The 25,675-nt window shown below is 47.2% G+C and overlaps 1 protein-coding gene across 16 annotated transcripts in view; it reads left to right on the top strand.

Annotated features, from left to right (window-relative positions):
- PPP6R3 (protein phosphatase 6 regulatory subunit 3) overlaps positions 1–25,035 on the top strand; it is a 73,700-nt gene extending 48,665 nt beyond the window's left edge. For 2 of the 16 annotated variants that reach the window (XM_079104150.1, XM_079104159.1), the window contains 10 exons: positions 862–941; positions 2,598–2,652; positions 3,476–3,606; positions 8,148–8,269; positions 11,437–11,590; positions 13,047–13,153; positions 14,711–14,861; positions 19,656–19,673; positions 19,929–20,051; positions 22,925–25,035. In XM_079104150.1, coding sequence (XP_078960276.1) covers positions 862–941; positions 2,598–2,652; positions 3,476–3,606; positions 8,148–8,269; positions 11,437–11,590; positions 13,047–13,153; positions 14,711–14,861; positions 19,656–19,673; positions 19,929–20,051; positions 22,925–22,976 — 993 coding nt within the window. In that variant the 3' untranslated portion in view covers positions 22,977–25,035. Of the gene's footprint in view, positions 1–843; positions 942–2,597; positions 2,653–3,475; positions 3,607–8,147; positions 8,270–11,436; positions 11,591–13,046; positions 13,154–14,710; positions 14,862–19,655; positions 19,674–19,928; positions 20,052–20,656; positions 20,842–21,560; positions 22,017–22,924 lie in introns of those variants that run through there. The other 14 variants (XM_079104148.1, XM_079104157.1, XM_079104152.1 and 11 more) reach the window with 10 other exon arrangements.
- Positions 25,036–25,675: the final 640 nt, after the last annotated feature.

Genomic DNA, 25,675 nt, shown 5'->3' with positions numbered 1-25,675 from the left:
GGTTAGAATGAGGAGGTGACACTTCTTGTCGTAGTGCTTCTTCACTCCTGATTCACACGAGAGCAAAACTGTTTCCAGCTGCTTTCTTGGGCGTGCGAGTTTAAAAAGTCAAGAGCGTCAGCATGTTTTGTGGAGCCCATTAGAGCGTTCCCCCATTATTCAGTTAAGAAAACACTCATGAGCCTGGCACTCACTAGATAATGATGTGAGGAAGCAGAACCAGAAGTAGCTCCTCCTCAGGCCTCTGATGTCCCAGGCTTTCTCAAGTGCTTTCAGATGAGCTTGGGAACTTTGCCTCTCTGAAGGTAGGTAGTGTAGGAGAAGTCACTCTCACAATCTGCCCAGCCTCTGAGACTTCAGTCTGTTTTTTAGAAAATGAACTATCCCTGAACGTTTTGTTGGTAGGGTCATGATTGTATTCATAGTTGTTTTTGCTGTGGTGGATTGAGTGCCTGGGGGGTGGCAAGGCGGGAGGGGAGCGTGGGTGGTTGAGTCTTAAGGTAAAGTTGGTGTGGCAAGAGATGGCTGATGTGCTTTGTAATTTGAGACTAGCCACCAGATTGCTTCTCAAACCTCTCTCTAAAGATGATTGACAACAGAGGACAGTGTGGTCTCTCAGCATTTCTCACAGTGACTTGTGCATTAGAACTAATTAAAGACCAAATTTCAAACATGTTTGGCAAAATGTGTCTGAAATTATTTGATTAAAAAAAAAAAAACACACACCAACTTTTAAAACCATATGGCTATGTAAATGGAGTGATTTCTGGAACAAATGGGCAAATAGTATGTAGAATGTCATTAGAATCATTATATCACTGTCACTGGTCCTGGGGTTGCCAGGCCTTTTCTGATTATCAGATGCAACAAATGACGTCCAATTTTATTGACCAGTTTGGCTTCAACGATGAGAAGTTTGCAGATCAAGATGACATTGGCAAGTGAGTATGTCTTCCTTTTTCTAATTGTCGCATGCACTGCTCTTCTCTATGAGACCTTTTTTTGATTGTGGGGATTCTTGAGTTGGGAGGAGCCTGCTCTCCCTGGTGGTCCTTTAGTTCCAGCATATCCAGCCTTAAGACTCTGGACAGCCAGGGTGTAATGAATCCCCAAAGAAAGACTTTTGTGCCACCCCAGGGCTTGAGCTCTTTCACAAAGGTTGGTTTTTGTTAGATTGTTGTTCTTCTGGAAACCCATGTCCTTGTTCTGCTCTTCTACATAATGTTTAATAGAATTCCCCGAAGCAGGCCGTGACCGTGCCTCTCATTTCCTGGCTCAAGGCATACTCGTGAATAGACTGGGCAAGGGGCATGACATTCCCAGGATGACTGGGTTTGCAGGGGCGTCTCTGCCCTGCATGTTTTCTCTGCTCTCAGGGCCTCGTCATAAGGGACTTTTGGATTTTTCCTGGCAAGAACCAGACAGTTGCACCATTCATTCTGTAGTCAGGATGAGAGAGGGAGTGGGAATTATAGGTACAGGACAGAATGAGGGAATACAAAATGTGTAAGTGACTTGCAGATGAAAATCAGTGGTCTAGCTTCTGAGCTTTGGAAAGGCCAGCTCTGTGTCAACAGTGTTTTTGAGATGAGTTTTAGAGCTTGTTGAGAACAGAATGGAAGCAGCTGGGATTTGAGTCCTGGGCGGTGCCTCTCATGGAGACACTGATTGTGCCATGAGCTCCCAGTGCCCGCTGTGCGGCCTTAGCGGCCTTCAGTTCTCTATTGTTTGTTGAACTGCCACCAGTGGAAGTTGTTGTTTATTACAAATTGCAGTTTACAATAGATGAGCAGCTAAAATATTTTTGCAGCTTACTATGTGCCATAAACGTGCAGTATTGGCGGGGGAGCGGAGGCTCCGCTGTAAACAGAGGCTTTGAGGGCTGTCAGCTGCCTTAGGGACTGGCTCATCTCCATCCAGAGAGAGAGAGCACTCCACAGAGTCCCCTGCTTAGCCCGGGAGATTTTACCCAGGCTTGGATTCCCCTGCCCTGGGAACCTGCAGACCCCCACTTGACAGGCTGGCTTGTCTAAACTCAAGGATGGTACTCATTAGGAACCATGATCTCTTTAAAATTCCATGTTTGGAGTAATCGTGGATTAGAACAGATCTCTTAAGTATTAAAAAAACCTTGCCTGCTCGAGAATCGCATTCACAGTTTTACTCCCTGTGAACGTCTTACTCCCTTCTCTTCCTGGATATGCTGTGTTAGTAGCAGAAGCTTCCAGAGGAGCCTGTGTATTAGCATATGAGGTTAGCGATAGCTAGAGAAAGCCTGGTGCCTGGCAACATGTCTGTACTTTCTCGTGTTTTGATGTGGTTCTTCTTTGCAGGTAGCTTTTTTCTTGATTGCATTGGTATGATCCATAGAACTGTGGTTGTAGGAAGGCTTTGTCGGAAGGCTCTCGGGTTTCTCAGACGCTGATGTCTCAGAGTTCTCATCCCACCCCTGGCATCCTTAATACTGAAAGGGGTGCATCATTTAAGACAAGATTTTAATGATATTGTGAATGCTTCAAATTTAGAAAATTTCATGAATACTGCTTCTGGGAGTCTATAGGTAATCAACAGTTCTTACACTTATATTCTGTTTACAGTGTTTCTTTTGATCGTGTGTCAGACATCAACTTCACTCTCAATACAAACGAAAGCGTAAGTATGAATATTTGCTGTTGGGAACAACACGGCATATGAGGGGTAGAAGGGTGGATTCAGGTTTCTTCGGAGCCCAGGTGTGGTTGCCCTGGGCACTGGGACCCTCTGCTCTGGGGGCCTACAAGTCAGATTGACATCACATATGTCACCTACTCCTGACACCTGCCTAGCCCTGCAGGTGTGAGGTTGCAACCCTGGCTTAAGCTGTGATTGGGTTCAGAAGCCAGGGTCACTTGTGATGGCAGCATGTACATTTGGCTTCAAAGGGAAGGCTGCAGTTTGTCGCCTTTATACTATCAGGAGAGAGACTTGGATGGGACCAGGGCCCACCTCTCACTGCCAGGCTCCTTAGGAAACCCAGAGGCAACCAGCATTGGAATGAGCACAGCTTGATTTCAGGGTGATTAGCATGAGACAGCACTGGTGTCCTTGCTTGTGTGATGAGCTAGAAACAGCTGGTTGGGGCCATGGCAGCTCATTGTCAACTGGACTGGGAGCAACAGAGGGAGCACAGGTTGCTTGTCCTTTTTGGAGAGCTCTGGGCCTCCCTGGGGTAGGAGGGAAGCTTGACCACAATGGTGCTTCAATGAGGTGAAAGTGGGCTTCAGGGAGGCATGTGGCCAGGCCACCTGTGAGCAGGCTGTGCACAGTCTTCCTGGGCTTTTTGTTACTTATATAGAAGCTGAAATTAAATGCTTACGTTTTATTTTGGTGTAATAGGCATCATATTTTAAAGGAAATGGAAAAAATGCAATTTATGTTGGTAACTTTGGGGAGAAAATAAATGGGATTTAAATTTTTTCTTCTTGTTTTTATTTAGGGAAATATTGCTCTGTTTGAAGCATGTTGTAAAGAGAGGATACAGCAGTTTGATGACGGCGGCTCTGACGAGGAGGACATCTGGGAGGAAAAGCACATTGCATGTACGCCAGAGTCCCAGAGACGATCCAGGTGAAGGCGGGTTCGCTCTAGCCCTGATTGCATGCAGCTCGCACGGCAGACGAGTCGCGAGGTGCTGCTGCCGTGATGAGGAGCGAAGCCTTGGACCGAGGGCAGCTGGTGCTGGCTCCCCTCTCTGCAGCGCCACAGTCACCGCCACACATGGGAAGTGCTGCAGGTGTCCGGCCAGTGTCGCATCATCCCTGTGACTAAGTAGTGCCCCAGTGAGAGCAGCAGCTCAGTTCTTATTATCTCACTTTATCTTGAAGACAGGGTCCCAGCAGTTGGTACTACCTGGGTCCATCTTGTCACAAGAATGGGAAGAGGTGCCACTTCTGTAGGCTGGCAGTTGTTGTTATGTGAGCATTCGTTGTCAGGGTCTTCACCGAGCTGAGCAAGGGACAGAGAGCAGCTGGGCTTTCGTTTTCAGTGACTTATTTCTTAATAAATGGTGTTCTTCGCATGGTATACAATTCGAAGGTAACAAAAAGTAAAACCCCACCCCATCTCCCAGGTGTCCAGCTCCTCTTTCTGGATAGAGTTTGTTGGCGTCACCTGGTCCCTGCATGTACTGGCACTTAGGTTGTAGCTCTTGATGCTTACTGCCCCAAGTCACAGGACTCTGTAGTGGCTTAAGCAGCCACTAATCTAAAATTGACCTAGGGTCTTTGTTTTATCCCCAGCGTTATCTTCTGCACGTTCATTCATGCCCTTATCACAAGGTAGCTGCTGCAGCTTTAGGGCCAGACAGCAAGAGGTCTTTATGGTGATGTTGTAAAGACAGAGTTTCACTCAGGCTTGTTGGTCGCCATTTACGCTAAGGTTTTGGTTCTTGTGTGGAGCGGCTTCTCTGAGTGACCTTGCAGAGGTGCAGTGCATCCTTGGAGAGCACTCGGTGTGGAGAAGGCTGAGGGATGTGTGGTGGAGCTGTACCTGGGGACAGCGCTCGGCGCCCAGGAGGAGCACAGGCCACAAAGGCAGGGTTGCCTACATGACTTGACACAACTAGGCTGCACGCAAAAGAACTGCACATGTGACCCATGAAACCATCACCGCAGTCAGGAACACAGGCTTGCCCTTCATCCCCAAACATTTTTACGCCCTTTGTGACCATCCTGTTTCTGTGCCCTGTCTGCTTTCTTTTCCTTTAGATTAGTGTGCGCTTTCAAGAGCTGTATAAATGAAGTGATATGTTACACACTTTTTGTCTTCACTCAGCATCATTATTTGGAGGGCCATCATGCCGTGTAATGCATCAATACCTTGTTCTTTTTTATTGCTGAGTAGTATCTCATTAATTGGATATACTGGTTTGTGTCTTCTTTTCCTATTGATGGACATTTGGGTTGTTTCTGGTTTCGGGTTCTGTCACTTGAAGATGGACCATGATGAGTTAAAAGATGTATATACTACAAACCCTAAAGCAGTCACCAAAACAGAGCACGAATTCATGTTAACAAGCCAAAAGGGAAATAAAATCATTAAAAAATTCCGAATGAAAGCAGAAAAGGAGAGCAAAGGGAAGCCGGGCAAACTAACAGTAAGATGATGAAACTAATTCTAAGTACTCCAGACGCCCCCACTAGAAAGCAGAGGGTCAGGGAGGTCTGCTCTGTGGCAGAGTACTAGCATAAGGCTGTGGGTTTAGCCCTCGCACCAGAAAATAAAAATAAGTGAAAGGCAGATACTGTCATATTGGACAAGGAAACAAGGTCTGACTTCATGTGCCTTCGAAACATTCAGACATGCAGACAGAAACAGTTCAAAGGGAAAAAGATAAACCACATCAGTACCAGTAAAACCAAAAGCTAGGAAATCTCCAAGTTGATTACAATAACAAAGGGGTCGATTCATTAAGAGGACATGGCAGTGCTGAGTGTCTAATATATCTGATACGCGTAGCAGAACTGGTAGAACCGCACAGATACACAGCCAAAAGGGTAGTCACATAGTGGAACACGCAGAGGCTGAACAGCACTGACCCCTGACACGTTCCACTTACACATTTTTAAAGCAGTCTGCCCAACAGCAGAATACTCAATCCTGCAAGTTTGTGAAATACTTACCAAGAATCAACCATGTTCAGGGAATAAAGCAAGTCCCAACAGATTCTAAAGAATTCAAGTCACATTCTAATCAAAATGGAATTAAATTAGAAATCAGTATCAGAAAGATCTCGGGAAATCTGCAAATATTTAGAAATTTCTGAAAAGAAGAAATCAAAGGGAAATTTTCCACAGTACTGTGCTTAATTTGGGAGATGAAACAGAAATACTACACAGATAATTATTTTTAGCATTGACTTGGTATATTAGAAATGAAAAAACGGTAGCCTCAGCTTCTATGTTAAAGAAACTAGAAAAAGAGCAAATTAAACCCATGTAAGCAGAAATAAGTAATACAGTGTTTAGAATGGAATTCAGTGAAATACAAAACAGACAAGCAATAGGAAAAAATTAGTAAAACCAAAAGTTGTTCTTCAAGAAAAGCAATAAAATTGATAAACTTCTAGCCAAAATGATCAGAAAAAAAAGAAGATATTAGTATCAGGAATGAGAGAAGTGACATCAGTATAGATTCTATAGACCTGAAAGATGAAAAAGATAATAAGAAAATTATGAACAACTCTATGCCAATAAATCTGAAAACCTAAATGATGTCTTAAAGATACAAACTACCAAAACTCAAGCAAAAATAACCTAAATGATGCCATTAAAGAAGTCAAATTTTTAGTTAAAAAACTAAGCACCAGAAAGTACAAATTCCAGATCCAGGTGATTTTGCTGATGAATTCTACCCAACATTTTAGGAAGATGCTAAACCAATTCTATGCAAAATCTCCCAGAAATTTTTACCCATCTAATTCTTTGAGGCCACATTAGTGTAGCAGAGTAACAAAATTTGGCATTTTATAAGAGAAGGAAAGTAACTTGTAGTTCTGAACATTCAAAAACTCCTTAAAAGCATAAGATCAAATGCAATAATCTACCATGACCAGTGTTCACTCCCATAGTATAGAATTGCATCAGCATCTTAAAATCTGTTCAGCGAGCACATAATACAACCTGATCGGCGTCCATTCCTGGTAGAAACTCAGCAATTAGAAACCAAAGGAGTTTTATTCATCCTGACTATGATATGTATAAAGCTGTTGGCATCACACCTAGCAGTAAAAACCAAGTTCCTGAGATTAGGAATGAGACAAGAATGTCTGCTCATGCAACTTCTCTTCAGTATTATCCTGCACTGCTAGCTAGTGCCATGAGTAGAAAAGATGAGAGGCATCTAGATTGTAAGGCAAGAAGTAAAACTACTCAGAGACAACTTGACCATTGATGCAGAAAAGTTGCTGGAATATGCATAAAAGACTACTGGAATAATTTTCAAATGCATTTAGCAAGGTTGCTAGTACAAGGTCAACATAATTGTGCATTGTACTGACTGAAGCTAACAATTGGAATTGAAATGACTAAATAGTGCTATTCATAATGGCATCAAAAACATTAAATATGTCGGGATAAATCTAACAACATGTGTAAGACCTGTGCGCTGAGATCCATTAAACATAGCTGAGAGAAATTAAAGCTTGATAAATGTTGATGAATTGGAAGACTCAGTATTGTAGCAGGTGCCAATTCTCCCAGACCAACCTATAGACTCAGCGCAGTCTTTGCAGAATCCTTTTTAAATTGATGTGATCATGCAGAGAACCTAGAATGTAATAGTCAAGTGACTGTAATAAAGAGCAACAAAATTGGAGCGCTAGTACTTGATTTCAAGAGGCAGTCATTGAGACAGTGTGATTGATATTTACAAGAAGATAGCGGGTCAATGGGCAGATGGAAGAGCCTGGAAATAGGCAGCTCGACTGTGGACAGCTGATTTTCATGGGTGCTAAGGCAGTGCAGTGGAAAAAGCAGTCTCAACAGGTGGTGCTGGGACACTTGGATGTCCATGCTCAAACCACCTCTTAACCACAGACTCACTGACACAGTGGATCTTACATCCAAATGTAAGACAAAAAAACAGAGCTGATGAGGAAAATGTAGAAAATCAGGTAATTTGGGTTCATCAAACATTTCTTGGATGCATCTCTAAAGCACATTCATGGAAGAAAAAGTTCAGTGAGTTGAACGTCAAAGTTTAAACCTTGACAAAAATCTTCAAGTTTTTAGATGCTCTAAAATTGTGAAAAGACTTAATAAAGGACAAGGTGACAGATACACACACGGAAGCATGGTCGTCATCCATGGTCACTAGGAAAGTGCAGCTCACCCCCATGGTGGGACACACTGTGCACCTATTGGAGCAGCTGTTCAGATTGTGGTCTGTACCTTCGAAGGGACCCCAGCTGGGGAGCAGGTGCTGACGTAAGTGTGAGGTTCCACACGCACAGCATTGTCTTCCTCGTGTCCCAGTGAGATGGCCGCAGGCTGTGATGAGGTGGAAGCACAATTGATTTTATTTTACTAGGTGACATTTAGCATGTTCTAGATTTAGCTGGTGACTGATAAGCAGCATTAAATATTTCAGTCCTTTTTCTTTCTTCATAGCTCGGGGAGTACAGACAGTGAAGAAAGTACAGATTCTGAAGAAGAAGATGGAGCAAAGCAAGACTTGTTTGAGTCCAGTAGTGCCAATACGGAGGATAAAATGGAGGTAGACCTGAATGAACGTAAGTTGCCTTGTTCTTATGTGTTAGTTGTGGTGTGTTAAATTTGTATTTTGAAAAATAAGCAAAATTGTCGTCTGCCATGTCTGAGGTGGCGTCTGGAATAGTCAAGTTGAAGCACACCTGATGGTGTGACTCCCTTGCAGGTTTAAGTTCTGGCACCTGGCCTCCCAGAAGGAACAGGTTAGGCTTTGGTCATGGGTGTCATCGTCCGGGTGAGTCTGAGCAGAGAACTTGGTGCCCTGGGAGGTTCCACCTTGGCCTCTGCAGACCTGTGCAGTAGCAAAAGGGTAAAGACCACAGGTCAGCAAAGATGAGGAAATGTGTTTTTTGGAAACATAAATAGAAGAGAACAGAGAAAGCAACATAATGCTTAAGCATCTTTAAGTGGGTTCTTCCTAGATTCTTATGAAACTTACCCATAAAACTTGTTCAACTAAGAACCGGTCTACCCCCTTCTACTTACCAGGAAGAGTTCACTGGTCTCTTACAAACACTACCGACTTAAAAAATTGGGAAAAACCCTCATGGGAAAGAGCCACACAGGCTGACAGTGGGCTTTCCCCAAGCCTGACCAGCTTCCTGTCGCCAGGAAGGTCTTCATGTCCTCAGTCCGTTATGGGACCTCAGAGTGTCATCTAGCATATCTGCTCTGCAACCAGGGAGGAGAGGAGGGTTGCCCACTGGCCTCTAAGTCTTTCCCAGTCAATTCGACTTGCCTTGACCCAGTTCTTCCTGTGTGCCAGGAGCAGGCTGTACCCCTAGGACCCAGGGCCTGTCGGGGAAGCAGAACGCTGGAGGGGGGAGACCCAGTGCTGCCCAGCTTCTGCTCAGACTTCCCTGAGGGTGTGGTGCACAAGGACAGCCAGGAATTAGCCAGCTTGAAAGACAGAACGACTAACCAGAAGGCACAGAGATCCAGGTTGTTTCACATAGTTCCCAAACAGGATGAGAAGCAGAGGGGCAGTAAGGCCAGGGCCAGATGAGGATCCTGTCTTAAGTTTTGGGGACCCTGAGGACTAATCAGGCATTTGTGGCAGCACTGCAAGAGCTAGACTAGCAAATCCATGCTGGGGACAGGAGAACCACAGAGCTGCTGTCGAGAGGGGACAGGGCAGATATGCCTTGTCTTGGTCCAGAAAGGTCAGGTTAGTGGAGGCTGCAGTTCCGTGGTCGTGTGCGCTTCCAGACTGTGCAGCAGACCGCCAGAGCTGCTGCATCTGACCAGATGGATACGTGCTGCCCACTGGGCCACCTACCTGTCGCCTGCCACCTCACCCTGGGCACCCCATCCTGCTTTCTGATGCTGGGAGCTTGGCTGCTGCAGACAGCTCCTTTGAGTGGAACGTCACCGTCATTCTCTTGTGGCCGGCTTATGTCACAAAGCACGCTGTCGGGATTGGATTTACCGTGTCGGAGCGCTGTGGGATCTCCTCCTGCAGGTGAAGGATGTTTCAGAACTGTGACGCTCTGAGGTGGGGGTGTGACAAAGGACTTGGAGAAGACAACATTCTAGAACTGGGTGGGACGGGAAGGGACCAGAGCGCCCTGGCTGAGGTCACACTTACCCTGACTGCCTGGGTGAGCACGACAGGACCCCCGCCATCCTGCGTCCCTGCTGCTCGGGCAAGGCTTCCTTTCATCAGATCTCTGAGCGCACAGGGAGGGCTGGCCTCTGCTGTCTTTGGGGCCCTGTGGGCTGTGGAGAGTAGTTTCTCTTCTTAGACTGGCTCTGAGGCTAGTCTGGGAGGGACTGTCCCACAGATGACAATGGAGAACTCCTGTGTGTGTGTGTGGCTGAGTGAGCCACACATGCGTGGAGCTCTGATTCTGATGGAGTAATTCCAGCACTCTGCATGAGGTAAACAGGCAGAAATACCTCTCAGGTCCACTTTTCTGAGGTTTGAGGTGAGACTTTCAAACGTTCAGATATTATCCCTTTGCTGTCACAGAGCTCTGTCACACTCACACAGATTCAGGGAATAGACATACCAAACCCTGACTCGGGCCCTTGCTGTATAGACAGTCCTTACCCGAATTGAATGGTGAGGAAGGAACTTGGAGAGCTTACACTTGCCCAAAGTTCCAGAAGGGTCTGTCTCTAAAATTGGAATGTTTCTATTTGGCACAGGTACGTGTCAGTCATCCCTAGGACAAGCCCCCCCCCCCCCCCCCCCGCACCCCCAGATGGCTAGCAGGTTCCCTAGCATTCCTTCCTGACAACCTAGAGGCTTCTGACTGTGATAGGAAACACCCTGGTAGAGAGCAGGGCTTCCCACAGGGTTTGAGGGCTTGTGGACTGTGAAGGAAAGAGCGTTGGGTGCAGGTAGAGCAAGCAGAGACATTGAAGGGACATGTCTCAGCCGAAGGGACATTAATGGACCTCTAGTTATACCCAGACTTGGGTAGCAGATACAGGTGCTCCAGTCTCAGAGCGGCCCTAGACCTACAGGCCAGTAGCTTTCCCACTGTGAGCTATCCACAGGGCCTTGCAGGGAGACCATGGAGCCTGGAAGGTGCAGCCAGACCTGCACCAGCAACCTTCCCGAATATTTCCAACTTACTGTAGTTGAATAACCAGTATATGCTTTTTTTAAAAAAATAGGCTTAATACTTTGGAAGTTGAGATTTACAAAAAATTGCAAAGATAGTCCAGAAGGTTTCGGAGACCCTTCAGCTACTTTTCCCAATATTAATAGATCCTTGGAACATTCGTCAGAACTCACAAGTTAGCATGAACACACCCTTTTATGTGTGGCTTTGTATCCTTGTGTAACATTTCTGTTGGAAAAACCTCTTAGGAACAGACCTGCTGGCTGAAAGGAGAGTCTGCGATGATGTGGTATTGTCGCACTGCCCTCCAGGTGGCTGCCCTTTCCGGCCTCCCACTGGTCGGCTAGAATTCCCTTTACCTACAGCCCCTACTCTTCCTTTGTCATTGCTAATCTGTTAGGACAGTATCTTTTTCTTTCTTTCTCACCTCCTCTTTTCTCTTCTTTCTTTATGAGGGGATCTCTGTGTTGCCCAGGCTTGAGCTCCTTGGCTCCCTGGCTTAAGCCATCTCTTCCTCCCTCAGCTGGACTGTGGGCACAGACACCACATCAGAAATCCTTTGTGTTACACCAACCTACTGACATAGTCTCCAAATGAAATTCCTTGCCTTGTTTCAGCACCCAGCTGGTCAGCCAACTTTGATGTCCCCATGGAGACCACCCATGGCACTCCCTTAGACTCTGTGGGGTCTGATGTCTGGAGCACAGAGGAGCCAATGCCAACTAAGGAGACGGGCTGGGCTTCTTTTTCAGAGTTCACGTCATCTCTGAGGTGAGCCCGTGTGTGCTGTTCAACCCTTTCCTTGGGAAATGGGAATGATACATGTTCACTCCTGGCCTGTCTTCTTACCCTACCTGACCTCAGAATTGAAGTATCACCTTCAGGTAGATTAAAAGCTGAAGTTGGGGGAGGTACTGACACAGCTCTGTGTCATAAGCAGAGAAGTCACCACGTTCCTTTACTCCAGGACCAATTGGGAAAGGGGGAGCTCTTAAACAAGTGGCCTGGGGAATTGGTTCCCCAAGCCTTGAACCTTGGTGGGACATGGCCAGAGGTGGCAGCCCTGTTGACTTTTCCAGCTCCACAGAGCAAGCAGGACAAGGTTGAGAATTAGAATGAGCTCCTGACAGACACCTTTGTGTGGAATGTTGCTACAGAAAAACGCAGTGTATCTTGAATTCAATAGTTAGTAGGGACTTGTATCCCACTTGCAATCAGGCGGGTCTATGTTAGTCTTGTTATTTGTATTATTCTGTATGACAGAAGCCTTTGATTGCATAATTTTCCTGAACAGTATTGTCAGCATTTGAGTACCAACCATGAATTTTCAAGTCCCATTGGACTTAGTTTGATTTGCTGAATTTTTTTTTTTTTTTTTTTTTATGTACTAGGAAAAAATAAAGAACAATCTCCATCACCCCATTTGAAAGGCGTTATTGCTTTCCCTTTCCTAAATACTTGCCTGGTAATGCAGAAAATAGGAAGACAAACTCTGACCCCTTAGTCACCATCTTAGACCAAAGCATAGGAAAGCCCGCAGTGCTCCATAGCACCCCTAGTTATACTAGTTGTAGAACTAAGCTCTTCTGAGCTACAAGTGAGATTTGTGAAAGTGTCTCCAAAATAGTTCTTTCATCAGCCCGCCCCAGCACAGGATCAGGTTCAGCTTCTTGCCTTTTCCTGTCTCTGTGCCTGGGAGAGAAGAGCCTGTGGTTATTTAGGAATGCTTCCCTTGAACCCTGCACAGTGGTCTCTGGGGGCTGTCTGCATGTGAGAGTGGGGATGAAAGAGAAAGTAGAGTCACCTTCTCCCCCATAGCTTGGTCCCCTGTTGTTTCTTCCTGTGCTTTCACAGTTCCCACAATGAATAGCATTAAGAGAGCCCGTGCATCCAGGCAGTTTGGCTGGAGGTAAATCAGGAGTTTTGTAAAAATACCCAATCCAGTAGGTAGAGTTGACACTGTAGAAGTCTGTCACCCAGGCCTCAGGAGCATGGTGGTTGCTGTGGGATGGGAGGTGGAGCCTGTTGAGCCTGCCTCCTACCCTCCTGCTCCTCCAGACAGCCCCCTGTGCTTAGATCCCCGCATCCCTGGAGCATGCAGCCCTGCTCCTCCTACAGAATCTGACTCTTTTTCTCCCCCACTTATTCTCAAAGGGTTTTTGTGAATAGTGGGGTAGCTGAAGACTATTCCCCACTGCTGACATCTGAATTTTCTCTTTTCTGAAAGCACAAAGGATTCTTTAAGGAGTAATTCTCCAGTGGAAATGGAAACCAGCACTGAAGCCATGGACCCCCTGACTCCCAGTGTCACTGCCCTGGCAGCACAGCCTGAGGGTAAGCACAAAGCAGGCCAGCACACACCCGGCGAGCGGGCTTAGGCACCTAGACCTGACTCGGGCTTGGGTCTCACAAGACCAGGAAAATGAGAGAGTGGCTCTGAGGTCCACAGGGCACCCAAGGAAAAGAAATTGTGTGTGTCATTCCAGAACCACAGCATGTTGATTCTAGCAATAAGAGGTCTAGATTGTCAGACCCGTCCATGTGCAGGCAAGGATCCTGAGTCCTAGATTGCAGGACTACTGTAACCTGCAGTACCCAGAATGAACAGAACCAGAACCAGATGCATGCATGCCAGGCCTGTGCCCAGTTGTCCCTGGACCTGTTTAGACTGTGGATCTATTTATTTTGTCCTCACCTTTATGAGCAGATAAAGTGGTTGTGGTGTCTGAAGTTCCCATAATTTGCCGTGTTGTTGTTACTGTTTTTTAATATTTTTTTAGTTGTCGACGGACCTTTATTTTATTTTTATGCGGTGCTAAGAATCCAACCCAGTGCCCCACACATACTAGGCAAGTGCGCTCCCACTCTACAATCCCAGCCCCATAGTTTGCCTTATTGCTCAAAATGTTCATAGATGTTCCTCGCAATGGAACCCAGGGTCTCACACATGCTAGGCAAGTACTTTACCACTGAGCTACACCCCAGCTCTTTTTAAAATTTTTATTTTATTTCAAAACAGGGCCTCACTAAGTCACCCAGGCTGGCCTAGAACTTGCCATCTCCTTTCCTCAGTCTCTCTAGTAGCTGAGATTCCAGGCATGGCCACCATGCCAGCCTCTGAACTTTTCAACCAGCGACTTTGGTTTTGGGAGGTGGGGGTATGATGGGGAGTTGGAAGTGTGTAGAGGGAACAGAGCATGAGTCCTTGGAAAAGAAAGATGTGGGTAGAGGCACCAGAAGCAAGGGCATGGGGAGGACTAAAGTCAGGGGCTAGTGCCGGTTTTCTTTATCAGGTTCCTAAACATTTGAATAGGTAGCCAGCATTACCCTTCAGTTGCTGTAAGTAACTTTCCTGGTTCCACTTCATGGGTAAGGAAATTGAGGCACTGGTAAGGTTCCTTACCTGAGGGTTACACAGTCAGGAAGTGGAGGTGCCAGGGTTGGAATCCAGGCAGTCTGCCATCTGCACAAATTTATAGCCAGTACAACCACGTGGTTTCGTATTACAGAGCAAAAGAAGGGACAACCATAACAGAACAAGAAAGTAACAATAAAAAGGCAAGAAAAGGCTAGCAACCAATTGGACAGGCAAGAACTGGTGACTGTCCTCTGCCCTGTGCTGTGGATTGGGACCATCAGGAGCACCGGGGCTGTTGTGAGAAAGCTGAGTCGGAGATGGACACAGCTTCGAAGGCTGTAGGGCACTCACCAGTTCTCCAGTGAGGAGACGTGGCTCATCACCCCAGTGGCCAAGCAGCAGCAGGCAAATGGTCTCAGTGTCATCGTCATTGTCAAGCAATAGATGTGACGTGGGCGGGGGCCTCTAACAGAGGACAGTCAGTTCCAGGTGAGGTTTGGTGTGTGTGACCATCAGCTGTGTGCTCTTTTCAGCGCCAAGCAGTGTGGCCATGGAAGCCAGCTCCGATGGAGAGGAGGATGCAGAGAATACAGACAAGGTAACTGAGACAGTGATGAATGGCGGCATGAAGGAAACGCTCAGCCTCACTGTAGATGCCAAGACAGAGACTGCAGTCTTCAAAAGGTAACTGGGCTAGATGGTCCTCAGCGTCAGTTGTTCGGGAGGATGGTTGGGGTGAAGCCTCAGACGTGGAAATGTTTTATTTGATTGACGTGAGCATTGAGACATTAGCCTGACGTCATTCTAACGTCTTCATTAAACTCATTAATCTTAATGAGGAAATGGAAAGTTTAGGCACCGGAAATGCCCTTTTCCCTCTGTGTGTGTTTGTGTTCAGAAAGACTGTATTTTGAGGTTAGCAGATTAGCAGTTAGGAAAATTGACACACTTTGACTCCTGGTAGAAATTGACGTGTATAGAAACTATGTAGCTCAGGCCAGAAGGCTCAGTGTCATACAGACAGGTCATTGTCTCCAGATGTAATGCAGTCATTGTAATTAAGTAACTTTTAAAAAACTAAACATATTTGAAAATTAGCAACCTCACTTTTTAAACTGATGGATCAAAAAAGGAATCAGAATGAAATTTCAAAACTGAGAGAGTAATGAAATAACTTCAGCCAGGCATGGTGGAGCACACGTATGATACCAGCTACTCAGGAGGCAGAGGCAAGAGGATGACAAGTTTGGGGCCAGCCTCAGCAACTTAGCAAGGGCCTGTCTCGAAATAAAAAATAAGTGTTGGGGCTGTAGCTGAGTGGTAGAGCACTTGCCTAGCCTGTGTGAAGCACTGGGTTCGATCCTTAGCACTGCATAAAAATAAATAAAATGAAGGTCTGGTGCCCATCTACAACTTAAAAAAAGGAATATATGTATGATATTTATGTATATATGTATATATAAAAGAATAGAACTTTAACGAGAAAAGAATTTAAAATTTTATTGGAAGACTGAAATATCAATACAGAGATTTTCCATGTTTACTAACAGAACGATGGCATTGCTCATCCAATTAATCTATAAAATTAATAAAATTCCCCTCAAAATCCCAGCACAAAGTTGCATAAAAATTATGCTTATAGAGACAAGACAACAAAGAAGAGCCAAGGTCATTTTATTCCGAAGGAAAAAGGTGTGGGCATCTCCGTGTCGGCCTCCAAGGCTTCCTAGTAAGGCTGCCATCACGGAGACACCACAGCCTGGCAGGCGTGCAGAGGCCTCCACTGCAGGGACGTGGTGCTCCTCGGAGTGCACAAATGAAGGGCGACTGCCAGTTTTGGGGAACGAGGAAATTGGGCTCTTGTCTCAACCTAAATATGAAAACGTAACTGTAAAACTTGAGGAAGATGGCATAAAAGAGACTCTCTTTACGTGTGAGGGATGAGGTAGTTTTAACCATAAAAAGCCAAACCATAAAGGAAAATAGTGATAAATTTAATTTCTAATATCACAAAAGACACAGTAAAATGAAAAAACGAGCCACAGCCAACAATCAGTAGCCAGGATATGGGAAAACCCATATCAATAAGGAGACACCTAATTTTAGAGATGAACAGAGGATGCAAACAAGAACCGTATGAAGGTAAACACGGGGCAGAACAAACCCAGGGTGATGCCTAAGCACGTGGGGCCTGTGCCTTACAGTGGTAAGCACAGACAGTGCCTCTTTAGGCATTCAAGGCCATCAGTTCCTGTCTCAAGTTGCCCCAGAAGGTAGAAGTGCAAGTCCTACCCAGAGCACTGAAATCTTCATTACAGATTAAATTAAGGATAATCACAGAAACTCATCAGCTCATGTTACTTAAAAGCAAACTAAATGCAAAAGTCCCAGTGACTCAGGAGGCTGAGGCAGGAGGATCACAATTTCAAGGCCAGCCTCAGCAACTTTGTGCAACCCTATCTCAAAAAATTAAAAGGGCTGGGAATGTGGCTCTGTGACTTAGTGATTAAGTATCTCTGGGTTCAGTTCCCAGTACTGCCCCCACCAAAAAAAGAAGTTTTGTAAGGTATTTACTGACTGAGTCCCAAACAATTCATAATGATTGGTTGCAGTTTATCCTAGAAGGTAAGGATGATTCAGTGTCAGAAAAACCCATTGGTATAATCCTCATACATTAGACTAAAAAATTAAAAAATTACTTTTTTACTCAGATTTTATATTTATACATGATTAAAACTCTGAGCAAACAAGTCACAGTAGTGAATTTCCTGAACTGCTTAAAAATTAAAGACCAAAATGCCACAGCAGCAACTATACTTAATGAAGAGATTTTTAGGTGCAATCACTTTGAAACAAGGACCAAGTGAGGCGATCCCTTATCACTGCCAGGTGTAGGCAATCCTGGAAGAGGAAGGAGGCAGAGTCATAGAGGAGGGTCAGGAGAACACTAAACTATAGTTATTTACCCTCACACTGATCAGCCACAACCAAGTCAGTACAGACCTTTGCAGTTACTAATTCAGCAGAACTGTTAGTTATGAGTTTTTTTAAAATCATTAGCTCTTTTCTACGTCAGTAATATGCAACAGAATGTACAATAAAAAGCAGAGTATCAACCACAAAATATAACAGTCTGTAAATTAAAGAGTTATCCAGATCTCTGTAGAGAGAACTTGAAGGTAGCCTGGACGTGTGGGGGCAGTACACACTGCAGAGCAACAAGTGTCGGGCTGCAGAGACATCTGCCACCGTCAGATCAGCCCTGAAGTTTAATGGAATCCCAGTAAAAATGTCCCTAGGGTTTGGGGAGGGAAACTTGTTAAATGTACTCTAAAACCTCATGGAAAAATAACATTCCCAGGTTGCTTAGGTAACCAGGAGTGATTGAGTAGGAGACCGCCCTGCCAGACGTAATCCTGCTGCAGCCAGTCACTCAGACACTGTGAGGTCCGCGTGCACAGGTGCTCAGGGGTGAGGGTCCTTCTCAGCCTCGTCCTGCAGCAGGTCCTGGAGGACTAGGGAGGTAGTGAGTGAACACGTGCGGGCTTCCTGGGCTGGGCCTGTTTCAGGTATGATGTGGCCACAGTTGCATGGTAATTAGTGGAAGAAAAGAAACTCTTAACGAAACCCTAGAGGAGTTCCAGTTGACAAAGTACTCTAGACAAAATGAAGAGGCTCCAGCAAATTGAAGAAAGACGCATATACCTGAATCAACAAGATACTGACATTTGGTGTTCAGGGAATTCCTACGAGCTAATAAGGAAAGGGAAAAAAAACTTAGAAGATGGTGGGTAAAAGATGCCTGTTCACGACGCGTAAACAAAAAGTCTTTTAACAAAAAAATGAAGAGGTGCTCAACACTCGCTATCAGAGAATGTGTGTGAGACTGGCTTCCCACTAGAGCAGAGAGTTATGCTGAGTACTGGGGGCTATGGACCCTGGGCCCAGTGGGCCTGCTGGCGGGGAAAGCAGATTGAGGGCCGCTCTAGATAGTAGTAGGCTTTTTTCTCACTAGAGGGAGGATGGCCCAGAACTTTCTACTTTTGGGTGGAAAGAGCCCTGAGAAATGCCTAACAGGCCTGTTAGGGGCCATGGACAGTGACTATCACTGTGGCACTGGACTCCGAAGCTGGAGGTAGAGGGCAATTGGGGATCCTTGCTGTGGGAAGCCAGGCCCTTTGGTGGGCACTCACAGTGGCACATTGCTGCATCTGGCAGGAGCAGGTGGAACTTGCAGACGTACTTAGTCCAGAGAAAAGTACAAAAAGAGGTGTGCTTCAGTGCGAGTCAGGTGACTCGGTGCACACGGGTAATGAGGCATTTTACAGAGATTTAAACAGCCGGGGTAGAACAGTCGCTTCAGTTGCAGGGAATAGAGAAGAGCAGGGGAGTGGGGGGTTCTGAGAAGAAGAAACGAGGGGTTGGGGCGTGGCTGGTGGTAGAGCCATGATTACTGCGGGGAGGCCATGGGAAGAGCGAGTGACCTTTGTCACTCAGAGCCTTCTGCATCACTAGGTTTCAGTTTATTTTTCTACTTACAAATTAGCTGGAACCATCTGAAAAATCATCCTGTAGATTAGTGTTTCATAAGCAAATCCGAATCTTGTTTCTAAGAATGACAGCCCTTCCTTGAGGGGACCTCTAGCGGCTGCCACTTTATTTTTTAATTTTTTAAAACTTTTTTCTTAATTAGTTGTTGATGAGTCTTTATTTATTTGCATGCAGTGCAGAGGATCAAACCCAGTGCTTCACACACGCCAGGCAGACTCTCCGCCACTGAGACATAGCCCAGTCCTTGCTGCCACTTCATTTGCGTAAAGATGGGAGTCCCAGACAGAGCAGGCGTGCGTGCACATTTCCAGCCCCGAGTGGGGGAGCCGTGCCCTCCTACACCCACTCTCCGCAACCCGTGCCCTTGGAGTCTGCTTTCAGCTGCTCTGGCAACGCCTCATGATCCCACTTTTCCTTCAGGGTGTTCATACATTTCACCTTTGTTAGAGGGACACTCCTCTAATATTGGGGGTTGATCCCAGGGGTGCTCTTTATACCTCTGAGCTACATCTGCAACCTTTTTTATTTTGAGACAGTCTCACTAAGTAGCTGAGATAGGCCTCAAACTTGCCATCCTCCTGCCTCGCATCCTGTGTTGCTGGGATTCCAGGCGTGCGCCTCTGTGCCAGGCTTTGAGAAGTCTTTAAATGTGGCTCAGGCAGCAGGGCGCCTCCTATCCTGACCAGGGTTTCCAGCCCAGGAGCGGAGGGGTGCACCCTCTGGCAGCTGTGTTAGTGGTGGGCTCAGCCTCAGGAGCACAGGCTGGAACTAAAGACTTGTTCCTTCAAACAGGTTCTCTTGACAGCCTTCACCGACTCTGCGGTTTTGATTAAGTGCAGGCGTGGACATAGTCCCCCAGTCCTCATTTCTAGGAGTGTTCTGAAACTCTTGTACATTTCTTTTTCTGTTTTGCACACTGGGCTTCAGAGTGTTGAAATCCTACCGGTATGTACGGTGACGCTCCGTCAGAACCAGCCACATTACATCGTCCTCTCTTGTCCCACCTGTGTGTGCCCTTCCTTTTGTGCTTCCCCCGTCACCATCTATGTCCCTGTGAACCTTCCACCCTGAGCATGCTCAGCCCCAGGGTTGCCACCACAGCAGTCATGACTTCAGAGCCATTTGCATGTGACCTCATCCTTTGGCACCTAGACTCTGTCCCTGGGGTGTGTGATATGCCTGTCGTCCTCTCTCCTGCAGTGAGGAAGGAAAACTGTCTACCTCTCAAGATGCTGCTTGTAAAGAAGTGGAGGAGAGCCCTGAGCCAGCGGAGGCCAAGTGCGCGGCCAGCCCCCGGGCCCCCAGCAGTAGCCCAGAGCAAAGGTACTACCTGCACCCGTGTGTTCTTCCCAGGCTCCACCCTGGCCTTGCTCTTGTCTCCTGGGAGTCGGGAGGGGGTTGGCATCTGGGTGTGGGACTGTAGGGTCATCACAGCCAGGCCCAGGCCTTCAGCAATGTACTTGTCACTTTGTCAGTCCTTTCAGTGATCAAGTGACCCAGGAGAGAACCTCGGAACAGCACTTTGTCTCCTCACCCGAGGCCGAGAACTGCCCAGGTGCAGAGATTTGGCAGTGTAGCTGGCTCTTGGGAACGTCCCGGGAATGGAAGGCTTGCTCAGGCCACACAGCTTTCTCGGGAGGCACCAGGTTGAGAAGTATTATCAGGCCCCTCTGGGAGCCTCAGTGCCCCTGGTGAAGTCACTGAGCTGCCAGGCATAAGCAGCTCTGAGTGACTGTTTCCCACAGTTGTGCCCATGTGACATGTGAGGAACTTGCCTGAGGCCATTTCCTGGTGCCCCTAACTGTTCTCCAACCCTCAGTGAGTCCCTGTGTGGTCTTGTTTTTTCAAAGTAGTGATTTTGTTTTGATGAAGTGTGAAAACCTCACTGCCAGAGCCGTGTGATTTGGACTGTGATGCTTTCTTTCTAGTCACCTTTTGCTTAGACTGAGCCAGTGGCCTGAAGGAATAGGCCAAGCCAAAGCCTCTGTCGCCAAGGGCCAGCGTCCGGCCCATTCGCACGGCCTCGCAGGTAGAGCCAGGTGGCCTGGGATCGCACCGGAGCTCGCGCCAGAAGATGAGTGAGGATCCCCTGAACCACGAGGAGCTGTGTCTGGCACGTCCCAGAGTTAACTTTTGACAATATATCTCAGATTGTATATTCCTTTCAGAAGGAATAAAGTGACCTTTAAATCTATTTCAAAGGAGTCATGCTTTCCCCCTGGCCCTGCTGTCCCCAGATCTTCTGGGCATTCTAAGACCACAACCAGTGGGAGCCAGCAGGGGGTGCTCTTGGTTCTGCACTCAGGGCAGCGCAAACCCTCTTCCTCTCATATAAATTCTAGCCCAAACGAAGTTTGCTCTGTGCCTTTAGGGCTCTTGCATCCGAGGTCGATCACAGGAGCTGTTGGGGCAGGCTGGCCTCACGGGCTTTGGGAAGCAGAGGCAGTCGCCCTCTGACACTGGGGGTGGTTCAGCCCAGGTTCTCCTAGGGTCCGGGGCAAGTCAGTCTTTTTCCTGGGTTTTCAATGTGGGGGTTTTGTTTGCTTTTTTCCTTTACTTTTTGGTTCTGTGGGTTGAATCCAGGGTGTACTTTGCCACTGAGCTGTATGCCCAGCCCCTTTTATTTTTTCTTTGGAGACAGGGTGTCACTGACTTGCTGAGGTTGGCTTGGAAGTTGCAATCTCCTGCCTCAGACTCCCAAGCTGCTGGGGTCATTGTCAGCACTGCCAAACCCAGAGTTCAGTGTTTTTTGTTTTTTGGTTTTTTTCCTTATTTTGTTTTTTGCTTGTTTCATTTTTTGTTTTGTTTGTTTTGCTTTATGGTCCTTCATAGGTCTGATTCCCAATCGGTTATGTCATCTCTCATTTCTACCTGTTAACTTGCTTTATACTGAGGAATGCCCAGGAGGCAGGATGGTCGGGTCTTTGTTCTTGGCTCTCTGACATGAGTGGTACAGGAGGCTATGGGGTTACTTCCTGGCTCTCTGCAGTACAGAAGAGCAAGCAGCCTACTTGCTCTTCTTTCTGGCTAGAAACCTCAGGTATGAAAAGTCCTGCCCTCCAGTTGCAGGACTGAGGTGGTACCCTGGAGGAGAATATTGGGGTGCACCAGTGGAGGAGTGTGGAGCCAGGCTCACACACTCGCGTCCACGGGTTTGTCTGTTCATCCTTCCTCCATCCGGCCCAAGATGAAATGGTGGTTGCTGGAGGGAAGCAGGAACAGACAGACACCCAGTGGCCTGGGGCAGAGGGCAGGAGCAGGGGCGGGAGTACCTTGATAGGAGGGCTCTCTGAGCAGACAGCGTCAGGATAGGGGAAGGGTAAGCGCTGCGATGCCTCCCATGTGTTTGCCAGTGCCGTGCGGAAGAGCACCAGTTCACCCCAGCAGTGCCTGCCACAGGCCTACTGTGACCGCTGGCCAGTGCTCCAAGTGCTTCACACTCTCGTGTGCTAAGTCTGTGGGGTGGGGACTCTGGTCCCCGTTGCAGGGGAGGAAGGAGAGCAAAGCTGAAGATGTTTGCTGGGGAGCACTCGGCTCGTGAGTGCAGAAGGCAGGAGAACGGTCTCCGGGTCGGTGCTGTGACATGTCGGCTGTGGTAGATGGCTCTGCGCTCCCGGAGGGAGGCCGCGCTGCCGGCCAGAAGGGCTGTGCGCACCAGCTGCCACTCTCGCATCCTTCATCCTTCCCAAGTCCACTTCGTGGAACTCGGGACAGCCTTAGAGAGCCTCACGTCCGTGAGGTGACTTTGCAGGAAGGCCAGACTCAGATCTCCAGCCTTCACTTTTACACACTGTTCCACCGCTTCTTCCCTCCCAGTTTTGAGCCTGACGTTTACTTTGTGAGAATGTATTGTCAGTATTTCAACAGACATTCGTCCTGTTTACACATCTTGTTTTCCTCTGATTTTTCTTTCCCAGTACTAAACCCTGCTTCTCAAGTGAAATTTTTTGAGAATTCCACTCTGGAACAGATAAAAGCTTTTTGAAAGAGGGATGAGCAGAGTGCTCCTGTGGGCTCTGGGAGCAGCAGTGTAGGAACCTCCATCCCAACTGTGCGCGTGGTCCTGCGAGGCGACGGAGGGTGGCTTCCCTCCGAGGCCCTTGCTTAGATGCGTTCCCTGCCCTCAGGACTAAGCCAGGCTCACTCTCTCCCATTTCTGCTTCAAGTGCCTCAGACTCCTGTCTCTTACTCTGCAGGACTGACCAACCAAGCCTGCCAGGTGACACATCAGTCAACGGCCCTGTATGATGGGTGGCGTCTTCTGCTGACTGAGGACTGCGGACTGCTACCACCCCAGGGCTCTGGAGGGGTCATCTGGAGCCACCAAGCCGTCACTGCTGCACTCACTCTGCAAGGGATCAGGACCAGCAACCTTTATATTCTAGATTCTAAGACATTGTACAGAGAAATTCAGAAGTGTAAAAATATTGCACATTGACAAATACCAAGAATGTTTGCGTATGTTTATATTGTATTGTTCTAAATAATGGGTAGCCTGTGAAATAAGACCTTGCTGCCCCTGTGATGATAGCAGTACTACTATAGTTAAAATGGCTGTAAGAATAGTTTTATAAAAGTGAATACACAGATCTATTGTATTTGAAACACAACTATTTGACAATTATTAGTGTGACCAAAGTATTAGGCAGTTTTCATACATTTTTCACCTTGTACAAAATTCTGATTCCTTTTCTTCCAGGTTGGCAAGGAGCCGTGGGATTGAAATGCCCTCTCGGTGTTATTTTGGTTGTTCTAACTTACAAAAGTGATTTTGAATAAGAAATATTTGGTGTTCTTTTTATAACCAGTTTCCAATTGGTAATTGTTTTCTGTATTGTTTAAAACGGATCAAAAATGTAAGTCTGTTGGTAGAGATTATAAGTATTTATTGCCGCGACTTAGTTGATAAACCAATGTTCTTGTGAAGCCATACGTTCTGTTGAAGTCTTGTTGCTTGAGATGACCCTCTTACCGGTGACACGCTAGAGCACGCGGAGTGTCTGTGGCTGTGGGTTGGGTTTTTTTGGGTTTTGTTTTTTTGTTTTGTTTCGTTTGGTAGTTCGTCTGCCTTTAACCCATTCACCAAAATCAACCTTGTTAACAAGCATCATCAATGACCATTTCAGAGCGATCTGCGTATTTAACATACTAAAATCACATCGGTGAGTCCGTTGAAAATGCTCGTGCTGCTAATGGAATTGGAGTGCGTCATTTCACAGGCTGGTGGCTTAAAAGTGGAACTCAAAACCCGGCACCTGCGCATGTTACTTGTCTTACTGTACCTTGTGAGGTTTTCACTCGTAAATTCTAAACCAGTGTATTTTTTTAGAACTGGTTTGTGTATATATATAGTGATTATGGATACTAATTCAATGTAATTTATAATTTTCTATGTCAATATAAAAATATGTCACAGCCTTCTCCAACAGCTGAAGCAATATACTGTATATTGCCATATCGTCTGGTGAAAGGGTTAAATCACTTCACCTCTTGCACTTTTAGATGAAAATCAGTTTTTCATTTCTGTAATAGAAAATTATTCACGTATTTTTACATCATTTGTTTTTCCTGACCAGTATTTAAAACCAAAAGGATATTCTGAAAAATGGCCAACAAATTTTTTAGAAACAGCATCCCAAGCAGCGTGCCTAAACATTACATTGCATATGGAAATAAAAGAGTCAAATGTTGATGCCTTACTCCTTCTTTGCTTTTCACTTTCGATAGTATGGAAACTCCTCCTGGGGTTTCCAAGGCATGGCTGGCACACCAAGGACAGAGGGTCGGCAAGAAGCCCTGGGCTGGTCACGGGGGGCTGGCGTGGCCTGGGCACTCCACCCGGACCCTCTTGCTGCAGGAGCTGCTCTCGGAGAGACCGCCCTCCTGTTCTCTGTGCCTGGCACCAGCAGCGGTCGGGGCTCCTTCCGTTTACCTCAGGGATGCCTCGCTGGTGTGGCCCAGGACCCCGCGTTCACCCAGCTAGGCTTTGGCCCCGTGGGTGGGCCTCACGGCCTCCGCAGTGGGATTTGGTTGGCCCTCCGTGCCTCCCGAGGTCACGCAGTGCCGTTTCATCTCGCTTCCTGCTAGGGAAGGAGCAAGGGTGGGTGGTTGGGCCGGCTCCCCTTAGGTGGCAGGGCACGGGAAGGAGGGAGGAGCCAGGCCTGTGGAGTGCGGCAGCCCCCGGGCGGCAGCGAGGCCCACGCTCCTTCAGTTGCTACCTGAATCTCTGTATTGGCCGTGTGGACTGCAGGACTAACGATGTCTACGAACCTGTATTAAAAGTGACAAAAATAAAGCCTGATTCTTTCTTCCAGAGTCTCCTCTTGTGCCTTGTGTGGGCTTTATGACCAGACAGGGTGTGGGCTGCAGGGGGAGGACACTGCTGGGCCTCCGCATTTTGCCACCACCCGCCCCAGGCCCCTATGCTCGCTCCCTGGGAGAGGAGCCCAAGGCCACCGTGGGACAGGCTCATGCAGCCGGAGCTGGCACACCGGGTGCTCAGTGTGCCCTCCCGGGTGTGCTCGGCTTCCAGCCCTGCGCAGAGCACTGTGGCAGTTCCCAGCTCAGGTGTCCCGTCCTGGTTTAAAACACAGTTGTGCTGGAGCTCGCCCTCCCCCGCGCGTGCAGAGGAGAGCGTCCCCCGGCTGGCGTCAGCCTTGGCAGTCCTCTGCACTCCACGGCCGCCACACTGCCCTGCACACCTGCCCTGGACGCTGTCACTGCCTCGGGCACTAAAGGTGACCTGGCAGGTTAACTTCTGCCCCAGCTGCTTTTCCTGTCATGGACTCAGAATATTCCTTCGAGTAAATGTGCAATGAAAGGTCACTGTTAACTACTCCTGGGCCCCAAAATGTCACCGGCTGGCCTTCTGAATATCTGCTTTGATCTCATCATTTTATCAGAGACCTCAACCTCCAGAAACATCAGGGGTTCTCACCGCAGTCATG

This window comes from Sciurus vulgaris (genome assembly GCF_902686455.1).
Source record: "Sciurus vulgaris genome assembly, chromosome: 11".
In the NCBI taxonomy this organism is placed as follows: Eukaryota; Metazoa; Chordata; class Mammalia; order Rodentia; family Sciuridae; genus Sciurus; species Sciurus vulgaris.
Note: the sequence above shows the minus strand (reverse complement) of the source record. Positions and strands in the feature narration are given on the sequence as shown.